This window comes from Antennarius striatus, chromosome 24 (genome assembly GCF_040054535.1).
Source record: "Antennarius striatus isolate MH-2024 chromosome 24, ASM4005453v1, whole genome shotgun sequence".
In the NCBI taxonomy this organism is placed as follows: Eukaryota; Metazoa; Chordata; class Actinopteri; order Lophiiformes; family Antennariidae; genus Antennarius; species Antennarius striatus.
In genome coordinates this window covers 1,246,685-1,264,156 of record NC_090799.1, presented here as the reverse complement: position 1 = coordinate 1,264,156, position 17,472 = coordinate 1,246,685, and the positions used below count along the sequence as shown (strand labels likewise).

General features: G+C 42.4%; 2 protein-coding genes across 3 annotated transcripts; one reads left to right on the top strand and one right to left on the bottom strand.

Moving 5' to 3' along the window:
* Nucleotides 1–193: 193 nt before the first annotated feature.
* Nucleotides 194–5,777, bottom strand: LOC137591328 (retinol dehydrogenase 7-like). 2 transcript variants are annotated; one of them, XM_068309251.1, is made up of 5 exons: nt 5,741–5,777; nt 1,706–2,020; nt 870–1,128; nt 595–758; nt 194–520 (listed from the first exon to the last, which is right to left on the bottom strand). In XM_068309251.1, exons 1-5 carry the CDS (start codon nt 5,760–5,762, stop codon nt 297–299), a joined length of 984 nt encoding a protein of 327 aa, XP_068165352.1. In that variant the 5' UTR covers nt 5,763–5,777; the 3' UTR covers nt 194–296. The 2 variants fall into 2 exon arrangements, with proteins under 2 accessions (XP_068165352.1, XP_068165353.1); XM_068309252.1 differs by lacking the exon at nt 5,741–5,777 and adding an exon at nt 2,206–2,288.
* LOC137591329 (bile salt export pump-like) lies at nt 4,192–17,171 on the top strand. Its single transcript, XM_068309253.1, has 29 exons — nt 4,192–4,323; nt 4,510–4,598; nt 4,740–4,758; nt 5,536–5,565; nt 5,644–5,695; nt 5,781–6,079; nt 6,207–6,294; nt 6,441–6,574; nt 6,650–6,821; nt 6,952–7,076; nt 7,163–7,337; nt 7,639–7,752; nt 7,843–7,953; nt 8,027–8,152; nt 8,556–8,759; nt 8,836–9,006; nt 9,790–9,991; nt 10,133–10,196; nt 10,599–10,719; nt 10,816–10,989; nt 11,307–11,411; nt 11,492–11,653; nt 11,734–11,937; nt 12,603–12,844; nt 12,924–13,080; nt 13,379–13,576; nt 14,775–14,981; nt 15,693–15,839; nt 16,255–17,171. The coding sequence occupies exons 2-29, from the start codon at nt 4,520–4,522 to the stop codon at nt 16,453–16,455; spliced, it is 4,083 nt and encodes a 1,360-aa protein (XP_068165354.1). The 5' UTR covers nt 4,192–4,323; nt 4,510–4,519; the 3' UTR covers nt 16,456–17,171.
* Nucleotides 17,172–17,472: the final 301 nt, after the last annotated feature.

Below are 17,472 nucleotides of genomic sequence, written 5' to 3'. Positions count from 1 at the left end.
ACTGCTTGGCCTTGGTAGAGGTTTGAGGTCTCTGAATCCTCCCTTTTATTGTCTCTCGGCCTTTGACCATTCAATATATCCAAACTAGGATAAGTCTGAGCAAATCTTGAACGTAAAGAGGCCTTGAAAACAGCTCCAGTTCCACTAAAGTCAAAGAAAGGTAAAGAATCAAGGAAGTGATCCAGAAGGAAGGGCTTGTTTAAAATTTATTGGTTATATCACAAATAGTGAAAATGACCCGACACTTCATTCAGGATGGATGAACTTCACACTAGTGAATGTTCCATAAGCACAATTCACTGCTTCTGAACGGCAAGAGGAATGGACTGCAGGTTGAAGATGTAGTCAGAGACACAGGACGGCATGTATGACAGCGGCAGCCAGAAAAACTTGGCATCCCAACCAGGGGAGTAGCGGGTACGGGGCCGGGTGGCGGCGATAGCGTGCTCCATGCAGCTGACCACCTTCATCAGATCTGCGTCGCTCAACTGGGCAACTTTATCAAGCATAATCTCTAATGCTAGAGAGGAATTAATAGTTAAATGATTTAAAAGACAAAGACATGGATGAATGACAACGACGATCCAAACTTACTCTTTTGTAGAAATTCAGTTCCGTAGTCATCCCTGACCTCCTGGGGCATTCTGTCCCACAGCATATTGACGTTTTTGTTCAGGATGGACACGTCGGTCACGTTTGTCTTGAAGAAGCCCGGCTCAATGCAGAGAACTTTGACACCAAAAGGCGCCATATTCAACCTAAATACGTCATTTGGAATAAAGTTAAATTTTATTATGTGTTATTTCAAGCAGGTTTTGAACTTTGAGTTGATGTACAGACAAATAATTGACAGTGTGTTAATGTTTCACCTGAGACTATCATTGAAAGCCTCCACTCCATACTTAGAGATAGTGTACGGACCTCCGGTGGCACTGATCCTCCCAAACACACTGGCTACGTTGACCACCCGTCCACGAGCCTTCTTAATGAGCGGCAGGACGCTCAGAGTCACCGAGATCACCCCGAGCAGATTGACATCCAGCATGGATTTATAGTCATCGATGACCAGCCAATCGTGTGGGGCCGTGGGAATAGCCACGCCTGCATTGTTGACCACAGCCCATAATCCTTGAAGGATCAAACACATCCTGTTAAGACAATTGTTTTAATCATACAGAAAAGTAGAGATCTTCTGCATAAGTGAGGGTTTTTAGTTAAATAAGAATTTTGATGTGCTAAAAAGGTAATATTGACATTTAGCATGCTGTTACTAAGAGTGTATCCTGTTACTAAGATCGTATATCATCTTATTGTAGTCCGCTATGGTGACAAAATTTGCAATTCGATAAAAAAGACTTTGTACCTCCAGGAAAACCAACAGGATGATCAAAAATAATCCAGGATCAGAACCTGGATTAGCCTCAAACTCTAGTCACCTGTTCCTATATTTTGAAATTGATTGATAACTTTTTGAATTATCCCAATCATAAAAGGTGCAGGACGTAGCAGAAGCTAGTAAATCCAGGAATTACTGGAATATTTCTTTCTCAAGGTCTTCTCAGCCCCATGATGAGCTGGCGTCTCATCGAGGGTGTAACCCGTAGCCAGCTCGGACTGGCAAGTTGGATTTGTGGCTGAAAGTGAGATGATTGCGATCGTCTCGTCTACAAGAAAATGGATAAATGGAAGTCTCCTTCACACTCACCACGACTCCCAACTTTATCCTTAATCATGGCTGCGACGTTGTCAACGCTCTCCTTGGACCTGACGTCCAGGTGAGCCGTGGTCAGGTTGGGGGAGCAGGACTTCTTCAGGTCCACCTCTCCCTTCTCCGTGAAACAGCCGGCGATCACTCTGAAGCCCTGCTTGTCCAGATGGCGGGCCAGGAGGTTTCCAAAGCCAGAGTCGCAACCCGTGATGTAGACATACTTGTTGCCCTTGTCTGGGACCCGGGGCAGCTCCCTGACCCAGCGGTACAGGTAGTAGAAAACCACCAAGCCCAGGAGGAACAGGTACATGACTGGATGGGCAGAGACACAACAGTCTGTTGGTGTTGTGGGTCAAATAGTTTCACTAGTTGATGTCTAAAGATTGAATTTTGTACTCAAACTCACTTCCCTGTAGTCCTGCTGCTTCTTTACTTTAATACATTTAAGTTTTAAACATTTTCTGATTATGTTGTAAAGACAGGAGAAAAGAACATACCTGTGGTGAAGTTTTCCTGGAGTGCTGTGTGTTACACAATGTTTACTGGACCAAGAGTGACAAAGAGTGGGAAGAAAGAAAGCCCTCCCCCCTGCAGAACACATGTGACACCAGATGCCACCTACTGGTCAGAGCAGGAACGACTGCAAGCAGCTCATTCAAGAAGTGTGAAAAAAATAGTCCCATCTCTGTTGTATTATCTATTATATCAATATTGATCAGGCAGTATCCTGGTATCCTAATACTAAACAGAGAAGACAAATGTTCTAGAATTAAATATGACTGGAATCTTTCAGTTTATTCCAGAGAGCCAATGTTAATGAAAGCATTTTTAATTTCCACCACTTAGTAGCAGCAGTGGTGTTTCTTTCCTGTTCTGCTGATGTTTCTTTGAAGAACTCTGAAGAACTGATTTACTAAAAAAACAATCCTTGAATTTAATGTCTACAATTTACACTCATTTGTAACTGATGCAGTTTTCTAACTTCTAAATGTCTCAGTGAATCAGGGAAGGTGTCTTACGAAACTGTGATGTGTAAAATTGTATTAAAAAAGAGTCAAATGTATAAGTTCAATATTTCAGACTCATTTGTTCCACCAGTTTTGGCTTTGAACACAATTTATACAAATAATTCATATCAAATATTTGGACGCCACATTTTCAAGTTCCAAACAATCTAAATTGAGGAAATTAAAAAATAAAAATAAAAATACTATTTTAAAAAGTTATCATTAGTTTCCAGCTAACATTATGTCATCCTCTCACACAGACACCTTGCATGAACATCTTTATATGATCTCTCTCTTTCTTTGTACTGTAGTTTCCTGACAGCATTTGAAGGCAGCACTGAGTGACTATTGGTCCAGTTATTCACTACTTATTCATTATCATGTAGCTGCAGCAAAATAGTCTCTTATCAATTGTAAGATTTCTTGTCATATTTGGCTTGTTTTATCCTCATTGTATGAAATTTAAATGACAAATAATTCTTTGTAGAACTTTGATCTAGTTGTTGATTTGAAAGGACTGTTTGTCTTTAACATCATTTTATACTGTCTACAAACAGCACGCATGTACGTACTACTTTATTTTAATTGTATTCTAGCTGTATATTTGGTTATTTGATAATTAAAACATTAAAAAGCTTACATTTCTTTCATTCAAGGAAAAAGACACAATGAGAACCTGACCAGGAAGTCGTGTTTTTACTGAGGGCAATAACCTCCAGTGCAAACCGTTTGAATGTCAGCACAGTTTTATTGACTATTTCACCAAAGTCACCCATCGAATCAGAGATTAGAAATTTGCGTCAATCAAAACAACACTGCTGTCTTCTGTCTATTAACAGACATTTTTAATTCGTAACTGATCTTCATTTTCCTCTTTGGGCACAAATTCATTCTGGCTTTGACATGTCAGGATTTCTTTCACGCCGTTTAAAAACAATGTATTCTAATCCCGCTAAAGCCGCTGGTCTCTGCTCGAATCTCATTAATCCCTGCGTTAATCACGACCTTATGAAGCTTCACGGTTCATCAAATCCATTTACGTCCTGCAGAAATAAGCCCTTTCTACTGTCCAAACACCATTTGTCAATGTTGGAACAGTTGCTGGTTGATAATTATTACACATCCGACTGTGATGCGAGCAAGCAGAGTAATCCAGTGGAGAGGAGTGTGTGAGCAAACAACCCACAAGATGCTGTGTGAAGCCTCACGATGAAGACTCTCTTCAGTATTCAATGCAACCTCATGGGAACCTGACATCATCATATGTGCTGTCAGGAACTTGATGAAAATATTAATTTTAGAGCAGCCGACAGCAGAAACAGAGAAATGTTTGCCTGATGGGGTCAGCGGCCTTTTCAGCAGCATGAACCGACAGGACACTTACCCTCAAACAAAACACTGACCCCGAGTTCCAACCAAGCCCAGATCTGTTCAATAAGAACACGTGAATCACCTCCAAGGTACACACTTTGTTCAAAAACATCGACTACAGCTAGCTGGGCTGAATCACAGCTGCGTGTCTGGATACCGGATTTAAATGCTGCTGAATCAAAATCCTTCCTACCAGAACCCACGATCCATTTCTAGTCTTATAAAAGAGACGTGTGGGTAAGTCTCACCCCTTAAGGGCACGCTTAATATCTCATGACGTGAATGTCATTGCCAGATTCGTCTTCATTTCCCCGCAAAAGTGGATGCTTCTTGGAAAGAGAGTGGGTTTTGAATTTTGACTGTCATACACTAATGATTCTGGATTTGGACACCTGCGATTCGCTTTCATTTTGATTTTCCCAGGTGACTCAACATGCCGACTGGATCAGTGAAACTGCAAAGCATTAAAAAACTGGGACAGGAAAACCATGGCTATGAGTTTTCAGATGAAGGTAAATGAGAGGCTGTGTTTATTTTTGTTGACGGTGAAGATTATTATTATTACTCTGATTATTATAACTCTGATTATTAGCATCAGCTGCAGATGTAAACCATAATAAAAATTTAATACCCTTTCTGTCCTTGTGGTGCAGAGCCAGCTGTCTCCTATATGTGAGTATAATTATCTGTCACTATGTATTTTTTAAGATCTTGTTGTTATGAAATATAAATACGATGCATGCTGAAGTGCAAAGTGTAGCCAGAAGTCATTATTAATAATAAAACCATCTGAAAAAAAGAGGCTATAACAGGAAGGAGAATGGCTTGATGTTTGAGTTTAACGACCTTGACCTTCCTTATTTCCACGAATGTGTGGGGTATTATAATAAACATGCTTTATTCAGTCTGCGTATTCAGAATTCAATGCCCCTGCTGGATCATAGAATCGTTAAAACCCCGTGAAAAGGATAAAGAACACATTATGAACGCACACACTGTGACGATGAATGAGTTATGACTCGTCCCTGAGAGTTCAGGTAACACTTTATTTCCGATGATGGCCTTGAAAAGAGTAAAACCATCTGATTTTGGACAACTGCTGTATCATTTTGGTCAAAGACACTCCAGAATGTTACAAAAACCACAACATCATCTGCATATTTGGTTGTTTTTATTGTATCTAATTAAACAACCAAGACGTCATCGCCTGAAATCAAGACGTTAAATTATGTTTGTGTGAGTTTGATTTTAATCAGGCTTGATGATAATTGTTGGACACTGATGGAGGTATGAATGCTTTCTTCATTATGTTGAGCTCTCAAGGCCAAACACTTCATTATAATCAACACAAAACTTTCCTGTTTAAATTGAAGCGATGATTACGATGAACTAAATTAAAGGCATTGATGATTCCTGATTTACTGAATTATTTTTTATCGTATTCTGTAGGACCATGGCTTCTTCCAAGGAAAATGAAAAGTGAGTATGAAATTTCAATGCAAGAAACCGTGGATGCTTTAACATTCACCTCTAATAACCACTGATTGGTCCAAACAGAGGTCATAGAGATGCGGACAAACCAGCGATACGGGTCGGCTTCTTTCAGCTGGTAAAACACATTTCCTTCACTACGTCCTGGTTACACTTTTCCTACCTGATGTTGGTTCAACCTCCATGCGTGTTTTGCCCTCCAGTTTCGTTTTGCCTCGTGCAAAGAGGTGCTGATGATGGTGTTCGGCGGCGTGTGCGCGGTGCTGCACGGCTCGGCCCAGCCCCTCATGCTGCTGGTGTTCGGCCTCCTCACCGACACGTTCATCGAGTACGACATCGAGCTGAACGAGCTGAGCGATGACAGGAAGGAGTGCGTCAATAACACCATCCAATGGAAGAAAAATTACACAGCAGCCGACGGTCCGATCCCACTGCTTAACCAGTCGGACTGGAGCTTCATGAACAATTCAACGTGGGAGATGCCAAAGAACAGGTCGTGTGGGTAAGTGGGTTACCAGGAAAACACGAGTTGGGTATTTTCAGCATTAAATTAAAATGATTTAAATGTTGCATCTGTGTTGGGTGGTTTTGCAGCATATGATTTATTTACAGAGTCTTTACTCTTGCAGGATTCTCGACATTGAATATGAAATGACCATGTTTGCCTTCTACTATGTTGGAATTGCAGCAGCTGTGTTCTTGCTGGGATATTTTCAGGTTGGACATAAAATAAAAATGTGTCAGTATATTTATTGCCATGGCCAACAGCAATGTATGAGAGATGCTGGATTCCTTGCATAAAGGAACTGAATTGCATTCCACATCTTGAGAAATCTGAGTGACACTCTTTCTACATCTGATAGATCTCCCTGTGGGTGACGGCGGCTGCCAGACAGATTCAGCTCATAAGAAAAATGTACTTCAGCAAAGTGATGAGGATGGAGATCGGATGGTTTGACTGCACCTCTGTAGGGGAGCTGAACACTCGCATGTCAGAGTGAGTGAGACGGCGAGGACATAACGCCTGTCAAGCATTGGTGTTTGTCTTACAGTATTTGTATCTGTCCTGCAGCGATATCAATAAGATCAACGACGCCATTGCAGATCAAGTCGCCATTTTTCTGCAGCGTTTCACCACCTTTGTTTGTGGTTTTTGCATCGGCTTTGTGAAAGGATGGAAATTAACTCTGGTCATCGTCGCAGCAAGTCCTCTGATTGGTGTTGGAGCCGGTCTCATGGCTCTGGTGAGACCTAAATTGACTTGTCTTGGTTTCTCTCGATCTTTGGTTTGACTGCTGTTGACCACTACTCTTAACTTGTTGGCTTGACTAACTTTACTAATCATCAACTTCATTTCGCTTGATTCCCCACTAGTTTGTGGCTAAACTAACCGGGATGGAGCTGCAGGCCTACGCTAAAGCCGGGGCCGTGGCTGATGAGGTCCTCTCGTCTATCCGGACTGTTGCTGCTTTTGGTGGAGAGCAGAAAGAGGTACAAAGGTAAAATCTGCCAGTTAAAAATGGAAAATTGACTTTTTGCGATACTTCTACCTCTGAGGTGATCTCCACTCCTTCTCCGTCTACAGATATGACAGGAACTTGGTTTCTGCCCAGCGTTGGGGCATCAGAAAAGGTCTGATCATGGGTTTTTTCACTGGATACATGTGGCTGATCATCTTCTTGTGCTATGGCCTGGCTTTTTGGTATGGCTCCACTCTGGTGGTTGACACAGAGGAGTACTCACCAGGAACTCTACTGCAGGTACGAGAGGACGTCACACATTAAAAGGATGTTTCTGCTAGCAGCCTTTTCTAGTTGAATTTTAACATTTGGTTTAGTTATGTTACTTTAAATTTTCACAAGCAAGATGTTTCATCTTTTATGATCCCTATGAATTTCTCATTTTATTTATTCTATTTTTATGACTTACACTGACAAAAACAACAAAAAGAGACCTTACCCTGTGTCGTACAAATCTGAACCAACTGGAGAATGTGGTATTCCATTTGTATTATCCAAGTGGTGAATCAGTTTTTATGCCACAATGATCTTTTCATACTAGGTGTTCTTTGGTGTTCTGATAGCAGCCATGAATTTGGGGCAGGCCTCTCCATGCCTAGAGGCATTTGCTGCAGGTCGTGGGGCTGCCACCATCATCTTTGAGACAATAGAAAGAGTGAGATGCGTGACCTTGTTATTTTGAATCTTATTATTCACAGGAAACCATTATTTCTTGTTGACAAGTCTCATTTTTCAAACGTGTCAGGAGCCGGAGATCGATTGTCTATCTGAGGCTGGGTACAAGCTCGACAGAGTTAAAGGAGATCTTGAGTTTCACAACGTGACTTTCTACTACCCGTCCAGACCTGAAGTCAAGGTGTTTTAAATTGCATTCACGTGAAACCCAGGGTGGACACAGTTTTGGGAACTTTCGTATGACTTCTACTCAGATCCTGGACCAGCTCAGTGTGGCAGTGAAGTCAGGAGAGACCACAGCCTTCGTTGGCCCGAGTGGTTCAGGGAAGAGCAGTGCAATACAACTCATCCAGCGCTTCTACGACCCTAAAGAAGGAATGGTAGGTTTGGCTTCTGAGATTAATGATTGCCTCGGCACATGAAAGATGCTCTCTTTCTTGTTTTTCACGCTTATTTTTGCTATTTCTAAATATCCATCCCTTGAGGATGATGGAAGTATATCATAATCCATTTCATTACTCTGCCAGCAGGTCCTAACTACCTAATTTTTCTCTTTTATGGGAATTAAAGGTCATTTTTCACTTTATTTTCTACCTTTCAGTTTCCAGAGAAGAAAATAGCCTCTTTAAACACAATAAAGGCTGTACAGGAGACGAACAAACACACCATCTGACACTAGAATTGCTGCAAAAACCGTCCCCACTCATAATAGCAGTAAACTACCTTAATAACATCATCCCTCACCTTGACTAAACGGCTTGTTCTCGATGCTGTCCACCTCAGGTCACCCTGGATGGCCATGACATCAGAGGGCTGAACATCCAATGGCTGCGCTCGCTGATTGGCATCGTGGAGCAGGAGCCGGTGCTGTTCGCCACCACCATCGCTGAGAACATTCGCTACGGCCGACCCGGCGTCTCCATGGACGATATCATTGCCGCGACAAAGGAGGCCAACGCTTACAACTTCATCATGGACCTGCCACAGGTGAAGTGGCAGACTCTAGTTCATAAATGCCGGAAAGTAAAAGTAGTGTCAACCTTTCCGTTTTAAAACCCAACAGAAATTTGATACCTTGGTGGGCGAGGGTGGAGGTCAGATGAGTGGAGGACAGAAGCAGCGTATTGCCATCGCTCGAGCGCTGGTTAGGAATCCTCGCATCCTCCTGTTGGACATGGCGACCTCTGCCCTTGACAATGAGAGTGAGGCTATAGTCCAAGAGGCTTTGGATAAAGTGAGTTATACCGTGATAAATCATTTTGTTTCTGCTCATCGTGTGAAGAGTCAATGGAAATCCTGCTAAGCCTTCTTTGGCAGGGGGAGAAATTATTTCACTGTGATTGTGTTTCAGGAGAACAAGGCCCCACAATGAGTTGAGATACAAACACTGACTTTACATGCCAGAAATAGATGTCGCTGAAAATGATAAATTATTTTCAAAGCATGCAATTATGCTGCTCAGCAGGTGGTAATCTCCATCTTTATCCCCTTAACCAGTGTGGGCTCCATATGGTGTAGCAGCAGCCATAAAGAAGGGATGGAGCTCATTATATGCCAGCATGGATTTTTTTATTTTTTTTACTCCCAAGTCCGTTTCACCATCTGGGATTGCAAGTGAAAAAATAATATCCTAAATTATATCAAACTCCAATCGTCTTGAATCCAGATGTGTCGCAGTGACATTTTGATTTAGGCCTCCAATCATCTTCAATCATCTTAACTTTCAACTCCAATATTATGGGTTAATTTTTGCTGGACTGCAGATTTTAGGTTAGAGGTTTTTTGTGTGTAATTTTCTCCATATTTTGATCTACTTTTTTACATAATGGGATGAGAAAATTTGCCCAAATCTAAGTTAGAGATGAGGGAAAGTACAGGATCATAAAATAATAGAAAACCGACTCCTCAGCCAAAAAAAGTTGCCAAAGTTACCATAATGTGACACTATTGAGGCTTCATTTTGAGAACCAAAAATCATTATTAGAGTTAAGATGCAATAACGTACATTTCCTGTCAGGTTCGCATGGGTCGCACCACCATCTCCATAGCTCACCGACTGTCTACCATAAAGAACGCCGACGTGATTGTTGGCTTTGAGCACGGTCGGGCGGTGGAGAGGGGCAAACACAACGATCTGCTGGAAAGGAAAGGAGTCTACTTCACTCTTGTCACCTTGCAGAGCCAAGGAGATAAGGCTCTAAATGAGAAGGCTCGACAAAGTGGGTCCAACTTTGAGGATAATAGAGTTTTTAATGCCACTAAATCTTTGCTGTCAGACAGATAATTATCCACAAACGCTATAAAGCATCAAGCGATAGTGATCACAACTTTATTTTATTTTGTTGGATCTCCTGCATTAGTGGCAGACACAGGAGAAGAGCCAGAGAGACTATCCAGAGCAGGAAGCTACCGCGCCAGTCTGAGGTAACACACCAACACTACATCAGCGGCTCATTTGCTTGCTTGTGTGGAACATCCATTTACGTGGCCCTGACTGTGCATCTAAATAGGATTATTACTGTAGTCATTTTGTGTCTCAAAGTGAGTTGTGGCATAGCAGAAGCCACCTCCATTTAATTAATTACCCTTTTATATTATTTGGAACATTTCACTGACACTATCATCCAGAGACACTTAGAAATTGTGCCACAGCAGAAGAGGCTTTAGGCCTTCTGTCACTGCCATTACATACACTCCACAATGAGTGATAGCAGCCCAGTCAAGTGGCTTTACTGCATTTCTTTTCATATGACATATATGAATGCATGAAACTGAATTTATAAAAAAAAACACTGTTTGATTTGGGAAGGTTTTTTATGTCTGCAGAGCCTCCATCCGTCAGCGATCCCGATCCCAGATTTCCAACCTGATCCCAGAGTCTACCGTTCCCCTTGCTGGAGAGCTCGGCTCCAGAGCCTACGTCGCGTCGCAGGCAGACAAATCCAAGGTGTTTCATGCATACATTTATGCACACGCTCCTGGTAAGCTAAGCTAAAAGCCTTTTATGCATATGCCTGATGTGCATTTGTGTGTGATTGCAAAGGATGCCATCCTGGAGGAGGAGGAGGAGGAGGAACTTGTGGAGCCTGCTCCGGTTGCCAGGATCCTGAAGTACAACCTTCCCGAGTGGCCCTACATGCTCTTTGGATCCTTAGGGGCCGCTGTAAATGGAGGGGTGAACCCAGTTTACTCTTTGCTCTTCAGTCAAATCTTGGCGGTGAGCACGAAGATCTAATTATACTCATTATCTTGATGATATTGTGACGAGTCGGTGGAAGCTGCTGCTTGCAAACAACACCTCACACCATATTGTTCTAAACAATTCATGAGCAACCGTTTATGCTCGTCCCTTAATTTTCACACCAAGTCTGAAATGTGGGAAAATCTGGCGGCAATAATGCACAAAGCATGAAATAAAATGTAATCCAATCTTACAATGAGTGAATACATATATACACACTGCTTGGAATACTGAATGGATGCAGGTCTGTAATTAATTTGTGTGTGTGTGTGGGTGTGTGTGTGTGTGAGCAGACATTTTCAATTACAGATACTGCAGTTCAGAGGAAGGAGATTGACAGCATTTGCCTGTTCTTCGTCATGGTTGGCGTGGTGTCGTTCTTCACTCAGATGCTGCAGGTAGAGTCCAGCCTAGCAATGAAGACGACACACCAGATGTTTTCAGTTTGATGAAGATCACTGTGTGACCGTCTCTGCAGGGCTACGCTTTCTCCAAGTCCGGGGAGCTTCTGACCCGCAGGTTGCGGCGGCTCGGCTTCCATGCTATGCTGGGTCAAGAGATTGGATGGTTTGATGATCACAAGAACAGCCCTGGAGCTCTCACCACACGCCTGGCGACTGACGCATCACAAGTTCAAGGAGTGAGTTCCAACATGAGCATAAAATACTAGAAATCCTGTAAGTCGGATGTCACCACCTCCAAATGCTGCTTCCTTCTTAGGCCACAGGCTCGCAGATCGGCATGATCGTCAACTCCCTGACCAACATCGGCGTGGCCGTCTTCATGTCCTTCTACTTCAGCTGGAAGCTCACGCTGCTCATCCTCTGCTTCCTCCCGTTCATCGCTCTGTCGGGTGGTTTCCAGGCCAAGATGCTAACAGGGTTCGCCAAGGAGGACAAGCAAGCCATGGAGGCCGCCGGACGGGTCAGATATTGTTGAAATGTCGCTAAAATCTATCTGCACCCATTCATCAGCTTCCTCTTTTGGAACAAGTGCAGCTTGGATAATGTTGAATGAGTCACAAGCGTCATCTGAATAATCCTACCACACTCTCAGGTGGAGGGAGATGTCAGCAGGCTTATCTACCAACAACAGACTTCTTAAATCAGTGTCTCTGCAAGGCTCATCGCTGGAGAACTCAAGTTGAACCCAGATCTCAGCACAATACATTTTATCAGGTGCAAGTTTGGAATGGGGCTAAGCCCGTCATGCTTAATTCCTGCTGGGGCCACCCATGCTTAAAATGTTATGATGCCAGAACAGAGGATAAAACCTCAGGCCAACACAGCGAGGACAAGAATCAAAGAAAAAGTATTCAAAAGTCAATTTCCTATGAACTATCTTTACGCTATCTTAATCATCGCGATGCAGTAAACCAAATAAAGTGGATTAGATGAAAGTTTAATTATCCCTATGGGGGGGAATTGGCTTACTGCAGCAGCATAAAATGGGATACAGATAACAGAGGGAATCCTTTATCTGCATCGTATTCTCCAAAAACACATTAAAACCACATAAAGATTAGCAACAGCTGCGTTTTCAACATTTAATCCACGATCACCGTCTCAAACAGGCGTCTTTATTTGCAGATTTCTGGAGAGGCTCTAAACAACATCCGCACCATCGCTGGCTTGGGCAAAGAGAGGAGTTTCGTGGATATGTATGAGGCCCAGCTCGACGCACCGTATCGGGCAGCGCTGAAGAAAGCCAACGTGTACGGCGCGTGTTATGGTTTCGCCCAATGCATCGTCTTCCTGACCAACTCAGCTTCATACAGGTTTGGTGGCTACCTGGTGCGACATGAAGGGCTTCATTTCAGCTTGGTGTTCAGGTGAGAGGATGAATTTCAAGTTTTGAACAACTCTACAAATGACGCAAACCAAGTTTTGTGGCGTTGGGTTTTGTTGCAGAGTAATCTCAGCCATCGTCACCAGTGGGACGGCCCTTGGCAGAGCATCCTCATACACGCCAGACTACGCCAAAGCCAAGATCTCGGCCGCTCGCTTCTTCCAGCTGCTTGACCGCGTGCCACAGATCAGCGTATACAGCGATAAGGGCAATAAATGGGTATGAGGACATTTGTTGGGCAATGTGTTGTAATTCGGTGTTACGACACACAAAGAAAGCCAAAATGAAATCCAGACAGAAAGTCCAGAGAAAGGAGGAAACGTTGATAACCCTTTATCTCAAATCCAAAAGTAAAAGTAATTTTATCAAAGATTTGCTAGGATAGTGTAACTACTTCCTCCTTGTGTCACTGCATTGTCTAACTTGCCTTGTATGGACAGGAGGTGGCATCCTAACACACCATGTTAGCCAATGATTAACCTCTGAAAGTCTCTCCCTCCCTCCCCTGTGTTTCCAGGATAACTTCCAAGGGAACATTGACTTCATTGACTGTAAGTTCACCTACCCCACCAGACCTGACATCCAGGTCCTGAATGGGCTGAGCGTGTCGGTGAAACCTGGCCAGACGTTGGCTTTTGTGGGCAGCAGCGGATGCGGGAAGAGCACCAGTGTGCAGCTGCTGGAGAGGTTTTATGATCCCGACCATGGCAAAGTGGTGAGGAACATGCAGCTCTGCAAACTGCATACGTTTATGAAGGGAAAGTTTGACAGTGTTTACAGTATTAAATCATTGGTACCTTTGAATATGTTATAGTTTTTATTAGACTGTATTTATTTAAGGCCTATTTTTAGATTCATGGATACAAAGCAAAAGCACAAAAATAATCAAATGTAAAGTGATGTCACATTATTTTACATTACAGTAGTTTTACACATAGGGGAAATTTTCAATGGTTTATAAAGCATTTGTACAGATTATTGGTTTTATCATTTAATTTTTTTATATAATACTATTTGCATCTGATAACCCACACACTCTATAGTGCTTTAGTGCATTTTAGCTCATTATTTCGGCTTTATTATCTATCAGGTTTCATAGTGCTCATCTAACCGAAAGTTAGCATTTAGCTTGCTGGCTGGTTTAGGCATTGGTGTATTAGCCAGATTGTTTCCTCAGGAATTGTAGGTGACCAAATCAGAAAATAAGAAAACATCTGACAGCATGTGGACAAATGTTTGCTAACATGTTAACTTTTGACCTGACAAATTTTGCTGGCCACCAGAAGTCAAGGATGCAAACACTTCACACTGATCTGGTTTAGATGAGCCTGATAAATCTGTTTTCATTTGGATTCTTGCAAACTAGAAGTTTGCCTTTAAAACAGCCTTTCTACTATCATAGCTGCTACTGACCTTTAATGAAATATTAGATGAGTCATTGTAAAATTAATAATTAATATGTGTGGTATGTTTTTCAGCTTTCAATCACAAGCATCTGTTGTGTCTCGAGTGTCGTTTTAGGTAATATCTGTAATTTGTCTCGACATTCATCATTCTTCGTGATTCGAGTATTTTAGGCTTAAAGGACTTTGCATCATTTATCAACACATTCAGACATTAATGCTGACTTTGTGCTTTATTTTAAAAATGGGACAGTCTGAGACGGCGGTTTGTCTTTGTGCCAGTAAAGAATTCTTGCCAAAATTCAAATGGGCGTAATTGAGTTGGAAGCGGTTCCCAAACGTGTAGTCTTTAATCTCCATCAGATTTCAAAAGGACAGTATCACCTCAGCATAGTTAGGACAGAAATTACCAGGTAGATGGTATTATGATGGCTCATTAAGTGGATTCAATTTCTAGCCTTTATTATTGTATTCCTTTCCACTAATGATAAAATCAATGGCTTCCGGCAGCTGATTGATGGCCACGAGTCGACTCGTGTCAGCGTGCCCTTCCTTCGCTCCAAGATTGGCATCGTGTCCCAGGAGCCCATCTTGTTTGACTGCAGCATCGCAGAGAACATCAAGTACGGCGACAACTCAAGGCAAATCAGCATGGATGAGGTCATCTCAGCTGCCAAGAAGGCCCAGCTTCACGACTTTGTCATGTCACTCCCTGAGGTAGTGTGTGCATTTCTGGAAGGGTGGAGTGGCTACTTAAAGAGGGTTATCCAAAATGTTGACCGAGGAGCACGGAGGAGACATGACCCGTTAAAAACTGAAACTGAAACACAAGCATTTCATCCTGATTAACAATTTTTATTTAGATTTCCTAACAACTCCTCATTTTACCATTACTGTCAAATATTTAACCATGACAAAGTTTGAGACTGACGACAGGATAAGCGATACGGAACTGTCAATGCTTGTCTCCAAATTGCCTCAAACCTAAAGTTTGGCATATCTGTGCAGCAATTTCATGTTATTTTCGTCAGTGCAACTCTGCAGTCACTTATTGTTCAGAATTTCTCCAACTTGTCAGGAACTATGTTTAGTCTGGGGATGTTTTGTGTCTCAGGCGATGGGAAGAAGTGATAAAGTTTCATTGCAAGTAAGGGTGAGTTCCATTGAAAGACCCAAGGGAAGGTGAGGAGGTCTGGAGCTGGAGAGGAGAAAGAGCATGGCCTTGTGACATTTTGTATCTGTTGCTTATTGTTTCCACAAAGGACATTGAGTCCAGGTAGAAATAACTATTGCCTGTTGATTTTTTCATGAGCTCCCACAAGAAAGAAAAGCAAAGTTTTTGCTTCAAGTCAGAGATATGAAAGTCCAAATAGGAATATAAATAATACTTAGAACATTTATTATACATGGTCTTTCCCCTTGCCTCAGAAATACGACACAAGCGTCGGCGCCCAGGGCTCTCAGCTGTCTCGCGGTCAGAAGCAGCGCATCGCCATCGCTAGGGCGATTATACGCGACCCTAAGGTCCTCCTCCTGGACGAAGCCACCTCTGCCCTAGACACGGAGAGCGAGAAGGTACGCATCGTTATCCGAACCCACAAACCTCATATGACAGCGCGGTGCAGCTGCTTGATATCCTCCGGGCCAGAGAGCAAAGAGAGCAGGCACTTAATTATTATTATCATTAACATCATTATCTTTCATCATCACTGTTATTATCGCCAGCAGCTCGCGGTTCATGCCATCCCTCTGGTAGAGCCTCCTTAAGACGGCCTGGGGTGGCAGCTTGAGAACAAAAAAAGAGGAACCGTGCTGAGAATAAAGAGACCTTTGCAGTCCGTTGATGCACTGACACGCTCATTCTAATCATAGTAATCAACACATGATTGCGAAATTGCTGTAATTTCAAGGCTCTGTAGGAGAACAGATTACTCTAGCTTGTGTGTCCATGTGTGAACGTTGCTTCATACGTGTTTTATGGTCGTGACAGACGGTGCAGGAAGCCCTGGACCGAGCCAGAGAGGGGCGGACCTGTATTGTCATCGCCCACCGCCTGTCCACCATTCAGAACTCCGACATCATCGCCGTCATGTCCAGAGGCTTTGTGATTGAGAAAGGAACGCACGACCAGCTCATGGCGCTGAAAGGAGCCTACTACAAGCTGGTTACCACAGGAGCACCAATTAGCTAACTTCTCATCGAGACAGGGGCTAATTAACGAGGCAGCCGAGAAAAACAAAAATACGGAGACGCTTCGAAGTACGTTGGCGCTGGAAGTGTGCCACACTTCCAAAAGGAAGACATGCTTGTTCACTGGTACGGTATTTATTTCTGAACATTGACTGTGGCTTGAACAAAGAATTTTTTTACCGAGTTTAGGCAGTTAGTGTTGACGCTTCTTGTCTGAAGCACACACGTGTATGTTCACACGCCATTGGGTAGCAAGGTGTATCAAAAGATTTCGCCTCACATTTTGATTAGAGGTAATGTGTCTTTCATCTAGTTTTATTTTGAATATTATTAAAAAAGCAGCAATAATTTCAATAACGGTAAATAATATTAAAACATGATGGCAAAACCTCCACAGATCATCTCTTACTGTAGAATAGATGTTTTTGTGCTGAGTGATATGAATGATATAAATCTGACTGTACATAAAAAATACTTAGTTGATTAACTTATTTTTTTCACTATATTAACTCTATTATCATCTGAATAAGCAGACATTGTGTCTTTTACAGCGTGCATTTACGGCTGATAGTTACATTTAATTGCCTCATGATTCTTCTCCTTCCAGCCAAGGAATTTGTTTGTTTATCACAGCTTCTTGAGGATGACTGGACCGCCGTATGAATGGTTCTATTGTTTATGTTTCATATGGAACTGAATAAAAATTCACATCTTGCAGTTAAAGAGTATATGTCCGACATTAATGCACATTTTTTTTGTCGATAACACATGTTTGGATTGAACACAAATCATTCTGACATTACTAGCTTGATTCTCAGAATCGTGAGAATCTTAAAATGCATGACCTCAAGTCTGAGTGACAATCGATGCGTGACTGAAGCAAGATTTGACAAATACGAAGAGCAGTGAACTGGATTGTGACCATATGTGGATACAACTGATCATAATTAACTGAAGCGAGAGCAGTTAACTACCTGCTGATAACTACGTCAGTTCAGCGAAGGTAGAAATTAAAGAC